Here is a 12,604-nt window from a genome sequence, read left to right on the forward strand (position 1 = left end):
TTCAAGTTATTATTGTTTTTTGTAACTGTGACATATGCTTCTTTTTCATGACTACTTAAAGTGATTGCCCCATTTTAATCTTAATATAACACATTTCCTGTCCGTGCTTACGTTTGAATTAGTGCATTGGTGAGATAGTCATGAATTCCCAAAATCAGTCCTTACAATATCCCTGTTTCTCATCTGAATTTCAAAAATTTTCAGCTCGCACTTGCGCTTGCATCATTTGGTTAGTGAAATATGTATGTTCTTAGTGAATTCCTACAAACAAGCCATATAATTTTTAGCTCGCGCTTCGCGCTCGCAACATTTCATCAGTGAGATGCGTATGATAATCATGATTACAATGACTGCAAAAGGTGCTTCATGTGTTTAGATGTAGTTTAAAAAAAAATCAGCAAGCGCTTGGCACTTGCATTGGATGACTATGGTGAGATATGTATACTCTTAATGGATTCTATGAATAATATAGTCCTTAAAATATCCGTTTTCGGTCATTTCGTAAGTAAAATAGTATTGGACTATCTATCATCCACTTACGGTAAAATGAATGAACGAAGTACATTTATTTCCAATAATAAAAGCAACAATACATTTTATAAATTTGAACAAAACAATGGAGGTAGCAACTCAGCAAGCACAGCTTGTGATGAGTGCACCTTGACAAAAACAATAAACATACATAGTACATGAAAGTAACTTATCTAAACAGAGTACAATACAAAACAAGGGGGAAGGGGGGGGGGGCATGGCAACTTTATATGAAATACTAGTATGTCATCTGAAACAGAAAATAAATTGTCAAACCAATCATCCCACAACTAAATATAAAAGGCAAATCACAAAAATTTAGGGACCAGACGTAATTTTTTTTTAAAAGTTTTGTCTTAAAGTTATTAAAAGTTGATGCATTTCTGATGTCTGTAGGTATTATTGTTCCACTCTTTTGACCTACAAAACGAATATTATGTTGATAAGAACAAGTCCTGTGTCTTGGCAAATGAATTAAAGAAGAGAAGTGTGTATTGTATTTATATAAATTGTGATTTGTATCAAACAATTCAGAAAAATTAGCAGGCATAAGCCGATTGATACACTGATAAATAAAGATACATTGTTGGTAGGCTGTAATTTCTTCTAAAGTAGGCAGTTTAAACTTAGAGTATAATGTACCAACTTTAGCTCTTGGACTTGCTCCAGCTATGATTCTAACCAGTTTATTTTGTTTTGTAACAAGTTTCTTTTGGTTAGACGGAAAATTACTACCCCAAACTAAGTTACAGTAAGAAAAATATGGCAATATGAGTGTGGAATACAACATTCGCAATATATAAGCTGGTAAAAAGTAACTTAATCTGGATATAATACCAATATTCTTTGATATTTTCTTCTCTATATTTTGCGTGAAATTTCCAAATTAATTTTGAATCAATGGTTACACCAAGAAATTTTGTTTTTTCAACTTTAGGTATCTCAATGCTATTAATTTGTAATCTAAAACAATCAGTGTCATATTGCTTGTCACAATTACTGCAAACAATGAAGTTACACTTACGGGGGTTGACAGATAGTCTATTTGCCTGGAACGACATGCACAGGTTAGAGAGATGATCATTACCTGTCCTTGCAGGGAAGTTATATCTTTTCCACTAAACAGTATATTTGTATCATCAGCATATAGTTTGAATGATGGGATATTTGACACATTTGCAATATAATTTATGTACAATATAAATAACAAAGGCCCTAACTAGGACCCTTGCGGAACTCCACACACTGTTTTCTTAGGTTCTGACAAGCAGGTATTATATTTAGTACATGGAAATTGATTGGAGAGGTAGCTTCTAAACCAACTATATGCTATTCTTCGAATCCCGTAGTGCTTTAATTTAGCTAACATGATCTCATGACTTATAGTGTCATAGGCCTTTGAAAAATCAACAAAAACACCAACAAGAAAAGAATTACGTTCAAACGCGTCTAAAATCTTGTTTACGGTAAGAACCATACTTGTTGATATTTTTTTCGGAAGCCGTACTGAAAGCTACCCAAAATATTACATTTTTCTCGGAACTTGACAGTGCGTTTATAAACAATCTTTTCCAAAACCTTTGAAAAACAAGACAGAACAGATATAGGACGGTAGTTAGATAATACTGATCATGAAAATGCTGAAATGCACAAAAAGTAAATCGATGACGTCTTATTTTAATACTGTTATATATAAAAAGAATTGTAAGAGCAATTACATTCATTTATTTATCGTCTCTTTAAAGATATTCATAGCATAGATAAAGAACATTCCAGAATGTCTTTGTAAAAGCTTTTGTTAAGCAGACCTCTGCCTAGTTAAAGGCCAAGGATTTTTGAATAGATTGCTTTACAATAAACTTGTATTGGTAATGTAAATGGACAATAGGCTTATCTTTTCTGTTGACATTGTTTATTTCAATGAGGTCATTCAAGAGTGTTTCAGATGTAGACAGCTCTAGAAATGGGCAGAATGTTCTTAATGACAAAATGTAGACAATACTAGAACCTTCCACAATAGTGAATACTAGAAGCCTATAGAATAGTGAATACTAGAAGGTTCTAGAATAGTTGAAATGTGTATATATAAGGCGGCAGTTTTTTTAAGGATCATCATATCATACCAGATCACTTCATCACATCAGATCACATCAGACCAGAACTTAGAGTTTCACGCCAGAATTTATGTCAGAGCAGACTTTATTTCCACCTGGAATATTTATCTTCTGTGGAATTATTTACCCGTCATCAATGAACTGTTTGCAATTATTTTGAGAGAGGAATTTTCAGTTTTTATCGAGATCATCAACCTGTTTTAATGAACGCTTTTCAACCCATGGATTGCTGAAATTGACTGTTAATCATCAACATCGTCTACACGGACATTTCAACTCATTACAGTGACTCTTGTTATTCATCGTGCTTCAACATCGGTTTCATCATCGCCATCATTGTGAACCTATCTTCTCCAGCCAACTTGGACTTTTATTTGGATTTTACTTTGGATTATTATCGCAATCTCAAGAGACGTAAGATCAATATTTATTTATTAATGTTTATTTATGATTGTTAATGTATAATCAATTTCCTGTAATAAAATAAAAAGGAAATTCAAATATAACACTCAAATTGTATTATTGTTATTTGTTGCAGTATCGTAACAATACTCTATACATGTTGCAGTTTGGAGGAACCTGAAATATTCCATCTAAATAATCAATTAAGTAGTAATTTGTAATTAGAATGTGCGAAAAATAATTTAATAAATGCTATCAAACCAGAAGGAATGATGATAACTTACCGGTCTCGCAATTTAAGCCTGTAAAATCTGATGTACAGTTGCAGGTTGATGCACTGGTGTTACATGTTCCTCCATTCAAGCAATCGCTGTCCACGGTACAGATAGCTATAAAATATACAAGATATAAAATGACACAGATTCTGATTCATTCAGGGAGATTACTGTTAGATTAAGAAATACATCAGAAATTTGGGGTGGCATTTTGAAAATTATACCAAGGTTTAATCTTAATTTAAACTGGAATTCTAAAAAAACAATACTCTGTGTATTGTTTGTATTAAAGGGGAAGTTCACCCTAAAGAAAACTTTGTTGTAAAAATAGCAGAAAAAATAGTAAAAAGTATTGGTGAAGGTTTGAGGAAAATCCGTTAAAGAGTAAGAAAGTTGTTAGAGTTCAAAATTTTGGATTTGTGACGTCATAAACGAGCAGCTGCCCCATTTGTTATGTAATATAAAATGTATGAATTTCAAATTCTGTATGGTTCCTGATGACTTAATTTTGTTTTCTATTCATGATCGTGTGTGAAATGATTTGTTTATTGATATACAAAAGGTACAGTGAAAACCATTTTCAATTTTCTGAGAAAATGACATTTCATTCATTTTTTACCATTCACTATGTAGGAATGCTGCTCGCATATGACGTTACAAATCAAATCATTAGAATTCTAATAACTTTTTAATCATTTGATGAATTATTGTCAAACCTTCGGCAATATTTTTCATTATTTTTTCTGCTATTTTTACAATAAACTTTTTGTCAGGGTGAACTTCCCCTTTAAGGCGACCACACACTTTACGATTGGTCTGCGTCTCAATTTTAGAATAAAACGTAGTAGAATTTGATGCTAATATTGAGACTTGGAATACTGTTTAATGTTCGAAATCATCGTACAAATAGCTATGTTCAAATTTGTGACTATGCTATCACCCTTCTTAGAATAAAAGCAAATTTGTTATCTAGTCGTAATGACGTCATAGCAGTCGTACGATTTCAAACTAATTTGGCCTTTACTCCAAAATAAATGCTTGCAATCTTTCAAAATGGTTATATTAGTATTCTTTCAATTAATTCTAGCCTCACATAAAATGGTATGTTCCATTCACATTTTCAGAAAATGAGCAAAATGCGATTATTCCAAAATCGGACCGCGAACAGTCGTAAGGTGTGCGGTGGCCTTTATGTGTATGCATGTACATCATTCCCTCCACATTCTAGCTTAAAGGGATGGTCCAGGCTAGAAATATTTATATCTCAATATATAGAGAGTAAAATTCACAGAGCAAAATGCTGAAAATTTTATCAAAATCGGATGACAAATAACAAAGTTATTGAATTTTAAAGATTTGCATTATTCTGGTGAAACAGTTCTAGGCATGTCTTTATGAATATAATGGGCTGATGATGTCATATCCCCACTTGTTCTTTCGTATTTTATTATATGTAATTAGGTTTATTCGAAATGTTTCTACCAAGAACTAAATCAATTAGATTGACAACTGATTAAAGTACATTAATTAGCTATTGCCGCAACTTATTTCATCATAATGGAGACACACCATTTACACATGTATGAAAAAAATGAAACATTTATGATTTCATGTAATAATATGAGAAAAAGGACAGTGGGGATGTGACATCATCAGCCCACCTAATGAATATTCATGATGATGTGCATATTTATTGTTTTCACAAAATATTGATAAATTTTAAAATTTAATAACTTTGTTTTTGTTATCCGATTTTGATGAAATTTTCAGCATTTTGCTTTGTGAATTTCACTTTGTGAATTTTTTAAAGAATATTTTTTAGAAATAAATATTTTCAGCCCGGACCATCCCTTTAATTGATTCAAGAATGGCAGGATCTTACCAGAACATGTTGGAGGTGAAGGGGAGATGGTCCCATTATCACAAGTGAGTTCTGTAGTAATGCCCGAGTCAGAAGTGTAGCCCGAGTCACAAGCTACAACGGCAGTGGCATGGTGTTCGATGGTAACATTCATTGTCTGATTTGAATTGGGTACCGCTTCTAGATTACAATTTTCTGTATGGATAGAAAATGAGTAAAAAGATGGAAGAAATGTGCGCCACCAAGTCATGTACATTTTTCTCGACGATGCTAGCCTATAATCTAGGCGGAGGCTGCAGTTATTGTCTTTGCTGTTATGTTGAACTCAAGAGATACGTCTGATCTGGCAAAGACTACGCATTGAGGCTGCGTTACGTTCGATCAGCAGAAAATCAAACGTAGTACTAAGAAAAGCAGAAGAAAATCAAACGTGCTGCAAGAATCAGAACGCATACAAAAGAAAAATAAATTATTTTTTTTTAAAAGGAAGGGAAACAAAAAAGAAATAAAAAGGAAAAAAGAGAAAAGAACTAAAAAAAGAGAAAAAAAAAGAAATATCAGAAAAGCAAAGAAAACAGAAGAAAAAAAAGAAAAGAAAGAAAAAAAACAAAAGAAAAAAAAGAAAAGAGAAGACAAAAAGAAAAGAAAATAACATGGAAAAGAAAAGAAAAAAGAAGAAAAAGAAAATAACAGAAAAGAAAAGGAAGAAAAAAAGAAAAAAAAGAATTAGAGAGAGAAGGAAAAAGGGAATGAAAAAATATATAGTAAGCTACTGAAAATGAACAAAAGCTGTGGCAAAAAATAGTCAATCCTGACTGGTTGCGAACCAAGGAAAGAAGAAGAAGTTACGTTCAGCATAACAGCAAAGACAATAACTGCAGCATCCGCCTAGATGTAGGCTTTTGTACATGAAAACAGAAAACACACTATACACCAGATTCAGTAACACCAGATCAGAAATTCGCAACTACAACCGCACCACCAATCACAACACTAAAATCATCTCCTATGTCCTCCACTTTAACCTCCCTGATCATTCTATAAACGATGTTTCAATCATTGCAATAGAACAGATAAACAATGAATACCGTTCAATCATCTTACACCGAGAATCATACTGGATCACCACTCTACGCATCCTCGCCCCAAACGGAATCAATGTTGACAATTAGAACCACTGACCCATTGCATACCCCCACACACGGACACACACGCATCTACACACACACACACGCATCCACACACACACACATATTCACTTCACCTCACTTTACCTCATACCTGCACACCTAGTCGACACACTCTCCCTGACACTGGAATTATAGGTAACCACTTTTGTATTGAATATATCTAATCTTGTGTAATATATACATATTTATATATATATGCATAATATGTTTGGTAATTATTGAACCCTTTACATACCTTTTCGACCTATTTCATTGTTTAAATTACAGTCTCACCCGCCCCCACAGGCCACTCCATATAGTTTTATAGTTACGTCTCTTTACCCCTATACAGTTTGGTATGTTAAGTATCTTGATCACTTGATTATATCTGATTATTTGATTGATTATTACGATTTATTTGCTCCTTGTATGGCTGTATGTTTATTCTGTTTATTATGTTTTTTATGTTGCTTACCGCTCAAACATCAATATAACTTATACGTATATATTTCCCTGCGCATGGCAATGTACCTTTTTATGTCTCAAACTATAACTTGAATCACCAGTTAGTTAAATACTATGTAAACAGATCTATATAGTTATGTACTCAAATACAAGATACAATGTTGAAACGAATTGTCATTTTACTTGAAACATTATCCTCCTTTTTTCACAGTATTATCTACACAAGACTTACTACTCCTCCAGATATACAGAAACCAAAGTTAATTTCAATGTCGGTAAATACCTTGGCTTTCCACACACTTAAGTTTCCCAATCGTTTCTATAGTATCCCATAATTAGTAACCATCTGGAATAAAATTATTGGAAATGGTTTTTTGACTGATTTGAGTAGGTATGGGTGTCAACATTTACCAAAAAAAAGTTAGGAAGAATACAGGTTGGGGAAAGTGCTTTTTTTCAAGGTCAAAGGTCAATGACCTTTTTAAATATACTGTATCATGGTATCTCCTAGATAAAATACAACAAGTTGGTGATCATGGTGTCAAAATGCACAGATTCTTACAAGAAGATCAAATAAAATCAAATCAAGTACCTACAATGCTCATTCACCGATGAAATTCAAGGTCAAAGCCTTTCAAAGGCCAATGACCTTTTTTTACACTATATACCATATACGGTATAGAGGTATCTCTGAGATGAAAGATCACAGGTTGGTGATCTTGGTGTCAAAATGCAGAGGTTCTTACAGGAAGATGTAATGAAATAAAATTAAATCCCCAGAATGCACATTAACCAAAATCATTCAAGGTCAAAGCCTTTCAAAGGTCATCGACCTTTTTAAAAATATATACCATATACGGTATAATGGTATATCTGAGATGAAAAGGCACATGTTGGTGATCTTGGTGTCAAAATGCACAGATATTTACACGAAGATCAAATCAAGTACCCACAATGCTTATTCACCAATGAAATTCAAGGCCAAAGCCTTTCAAAGGTCAGTGCCCCTTTTACATTATATACCATATACGGCACAATGGTATCTCTGAGATGAAAAGGCGCAGGTTGGTGATCTTGTTGTCAAAAATTCAGATTCTTACAAGAATATCAAATAAAATCAAATAAGGTACCTACAATGCTCATTTACCAATGAAATTCAAGAACAAAGCCTTTCAAAGGTCAATGACCTTTTTACATTATATACGGTATAATGGTATCTCTGAGATGAAAAGTCGCAGGTTGGTGATTTGGTGTCAAAAAACAATTTTTGCAAGAAGATGAAAAGGCACAAAATAATCATAAAAAATCAACCTTCATCTTTGATATCCAGAGTCAAAGGTCAAAAGTTAATAAATATTTATACATCCATGCATGATCCCCCCCCCCAAAAAAAAGATAGTAATTCATAGTTATTATACTCACATTTTATTTGTGAATTATAGAAAGAAAGATACCTATTTGTAATGAAAACTTGGATGTTTAATAATTTCACTCTGAAATAAGGATAAATAATGGCGGCCATGGAAAATATATTTAAGGGTTAGAAGTCAATCAACTAGATCAATAACGTCAGGGAATTTAAGTAAATAGGTCGATAACTTGATAACTTCATTGTAAATAGTGATTCTGATGGGGAAAAGACTGACCTGCATGGAAAATGAATACAAATTTTATAGTTGATTCCTTGACCAATGATGACGTCAAAATACAAGTTCGAGGTGAAATCGATATCAAATAGCACTTTTTAATATATATTGTAGTCATGCATTGCCAAAAGTGTAAAAAAAAATCATGTATGATATAAACTAAAATGGTGAAGTTGTCTAAAGTAGCAGCATTTACATGTGCATTTTATAAATCTAAATCCAGGTACTAATTTTTCTGTAGCAATAGGTCACTAACCTCAATTGCTACAATCAATACTATAAACTATAACTTAATCTGTAAATGGAAAGGATAGGCCTAACCCTAATGGCATGCATCATCTAAGAACATTTTCATATAGCCAGGGGCAATGATGAAGAATTAAAATAAGGCAATCATTAGAGCTGCAGCTTTTGTCATAGTGTCTCAACTTCAGCAAAGAGTAATTAAACTTTTGAAAACCTTCTGACATTTTCAGGACTTTGATCTGGCCCATTCAATGAAAGCCTAATAACGTTCTGTCAAGGGATATCAGACCAGGGTCTATATTATTGCTGATATGTTGCATAGCTTGATTCTCAAGAACTGGACGTGGTGCTGTAGGAGTTTTGTTAGGTCAATGGATGTGTACTTTTAAGCTATTATCTCCTTTTGAATTTCATTATCATATCATATGCCTAATTTGTGCATGATAACACTCAGTTATTTTGGACCAAATAATGATCCTTGTACAAACTGACACCTAGTAGAAATAGCATCATGGGTGACGTACGGCAGAGAGCAAATATGAAGTTTTGTCCTGCAACATTAGCATCTCAAGAGATTCTGGCAGCTCGCAATGAGAGGTAATTAATAATAATACGGGAATTCATCTTTGTTGAAGTTGATATACATGCAGCTCTAATGATGGCCTTCACTTCATCATCATCCCTCTGCTGTTTGGAAATGCTCTCAGATGATGCTAGCTGTGACATGAGAGTTAGACCTATCCTACCCATTTTCAGAAGATTCTTGTACAAATCTTTGCATTTTGGCACCAAGATCACTAACCTGCGGTGTTTTATCTCAGAGATACCATTATCATTATCGAATGTCAAAAAGGACATTGACCTTTGTCTTTGAATTTTAAGGGTGAATGTGCATTGTCGATACTTAATTTCATTTTATTTGATCTTCCTGTAAGAATATGTGTATTCTGACACCAAGAACACCAACCTCCGCCGTTTTATGTTCGAGATACCAGTATATAATATGGTATATAATGTATAAAAGGTCATTGACCTTTGGCCTTAAATTTTATGGGTGAATATGCATTCTATGTCCTTAATTTTATTGTATTTGATCTTCTGAGCAGAATCTGTGCATTTTGACACCATGATCACCAACCTGTGCCTTTTCATCTCAGAGATACCATTATACAGTATGATATATATAGGTAAAAAGGTCATTGACCTATTGAAAGCTTTGACCTTGAATTTTATTGGTGAATGTCCATTCTAGGTACTCACATTCATTCTATGTAAGAATCTGTACATTTTGACACCATGATCACTAGCCTGTACCTTATCATCTCAGAGATACCATTATGCAGTATGGTATATAATGTAAAAAAAGGTCATTGACCTTTGAAAGGCTTTGACCTTGAATTTCATAGGTGAATGTGCATGCTAGATACTTAATTTTATTTTATTTGATATTCTGGTAAAAATTTGTGCATTTTGACACCATTATCACCAACCTGCGCCTTTCCATCTCAGAGATATCATTATACGGTATATATGAAAAGGTCATTGACCTTTGACCTTGAAAAAAACACTTTCCCCAACCCGTATTCCTCCTAACTTTTTTTTGGTAAATGTTGACACCCATACCTACTCAAATCAGTTGAAAAACCATTTCCAATAATTTTATTCCAGATTGGCTATTTTGAGGTCTAATTTAGGGATACTATTATGATATTACACCATTTCGTTTAAGCCATTACCCCCTCTGTTGTTACTTTTGTTATTTTTTGTTATCTTAGTGTAATCCTTCTGTTCTGTACCCTTTGTAACACTTTGTTGTTATTACGATTTTATTTGTTTGGTTTTGTTCTGTTTTGATTGTTTCAATGCATTATAGACCTGATGAAGGCCCCACTGGCCGAAATCTCGCAATAAAAGAGATACTTTGAAGCTACGTCTAGCGTTAATGCTTGAATTATTTACGCCTATATATATATGTATATATATATATATATATATACACGACATCAGAAATGCAAAACAAAGTAACGAGTAATGCAGTTTTTGCAATGCCAACAATTTAGTTCTTTTATTCACTCTCGATGAAAAAAGGAGGATAATGTTTCAAGTAAAATGACAACTCGTTTCAATTTGTATCTTGTATTTGAGTACATAACTACATAGATCTGTTTACATAGTATTTAAGTAACTGGTGATACAAGTTATAGTTTGAGACATAAAAAGGTACACTTTTTGCGAGTGTGATCACGAATTTCCTTGTTGACCATAGTAGATTGCGAGACAAATGAATACCCTCTAGCGATTAAAGAACTTAATTGTTGGCATTGCAAAAACTGCATTACTCGTGAATTTGTTTCGCATTTCTGATGTCTTGATATTATTATTGCCAATACGTGGGAAACCAAGATGCTTATATATGTAAATTATATATATATATATATATATACATACATATATATATATATACATATATATATATATATACCTTGTACAAAGCACTAAGCATTGATCTCTTTTGGCGATGACAGTTAGAAGCATATTTCCTTTTTTTTCTTTTTTGATGGCTATTTGTAGTGATAAAAACTACTAAATTTCAGTAAATATCTAGTAATAGGAGCGAGCAAATTTTCAGAAGTGTAGCTAGCGTTTCAGGGGGAGGGGGGTTCCCTCGCTCTCGCTCCTCTCTGGCTCGCGCTCCTGAGTGGTAAACAGATTGAGAGCATAACTGACACACATGATACGTTTCTCACCAAAGCATATGGCATTTTGCCTTACACGATCACGACGATGACCACGGTTTACTACTCTCACTCATTGCTCGCTCGCCTGGTCTCTGTTAATTTTTCAAATACATATACAGTTTACGAAATTTTACACTAGGGTCTACATGATACTACAGCATCATCAATAACAAGTACATATCAATAGACATTTAAACACAAAGATATAGAATTCGACTCAATAATTCATACCTTACATATCCTCTCTGAAATAACTGAGGTCTGCAACTTACAAATTGTACTGAAGTGATTGTACCCTTAGAGCCAGACGTGTAACTCTAGTAATTTCTGAACTGAAACTGAATCCAATGCACTCTGACACTGAACTGTCCTCAACTGACTACTGCCACATTCAATTGATCTACACTGACCACTGAAAATACAAATGTACAACAGAGTCCACACACAGTCAGTCAGACATTCTCCGAGTTATACCTCCTCTGGCCCTATCTCTGGCCTCCCGGGCTCTAGTCTGCTGGGCAAACCCTTCACTCGAAATAAGGGTCTGAATGCGGAGCCTACTCATGCCTTGTGTACTGAAGGCTCTCTCGCTCCCTAATTCACTCGAAATAAATAATTTTATTGCTTGAATAATACAATATATCAATTTTAATAGATTTGACATTAAGGACCAACTTAACTTATTAAACCATAAACTGTTTAAATAATGGTAATTCCACATGTTCAGGGAGAAATAAAAAAATTGTTTCACTTGACAAGGAGGAGAAAATTAGAACATTTTATATTTCATATAATAAAATACAAAAGAAATAGTGATTGAGTGACGTCATCATTCTGCCAATTTGCATACCGAAAAGGATGTGCATATAACTGTTTTGTGAAATGAAGCGAAACTTTAAAATGTCATAACTTTTTTATCTTACATTTGATTTTGATGACGTTTTCAGCATTATGCTTGTTGGATTTTTCTCTTTTTATTCAAATCAAGTTCTTGTTGGGGTGGACTTGTCTTTTAATGATCTGACAATTTTTCTGTTTCCAATTATTCCCCTCCTTTAATCATCTTCACACTTTTACCTCTTCATTTCTTTCTTCGTATTTTTCTCTGTCCTTCCCTTTTTATTTACCCTTTCCCCCTACTTTCGGCAGAAGGGGGG

General features: G+C 33.5%; 1 protein-coding gene across 1 annotated transcript in view; it reads right to left on the bottom strand.

The window, feature by feature from the left end:
- The window catches only part of LOC121422025 (multiple epidermal growth factor-like domains protein 10), a 59,068-nt gene that overhangs the window by 16,537 nt on the left and 29,927 nt on the right, over positions 1 to 12,604 (bottom strand). The window contains exons 2-3 of the mRNA XM_041616827.1: positions 5,205 to 5,378; positions 3,332 to 3,436 (exon numbers count right to left, since the gene is read on the bottom strand). Of these exons, the coding sequence (XP_041472761.1) occupies positions 3,332 to 3,436; positions 5,205 to 5,378 (279 nt within the window). The remainder of the gene's footprint in view (positions 1 to 3,331; positions 3,437 to 5,204; positions 5,379 to 12,604) is intronic.

Source organism: Lytechinus variegatus, chromosome 9 (assembly GCF_018143015.1).
Source record: "Lytechinus variegatus isolate NC3 chromosome 9, Lvar_3.0, whole genome shotgun sequence".
NCBI lineage: Eukaryota > Metazoa > Echinodermata > Echinoidea > Temnopleuroida > Toxopneustidae > Lytechinus > Lytechinus variegatus.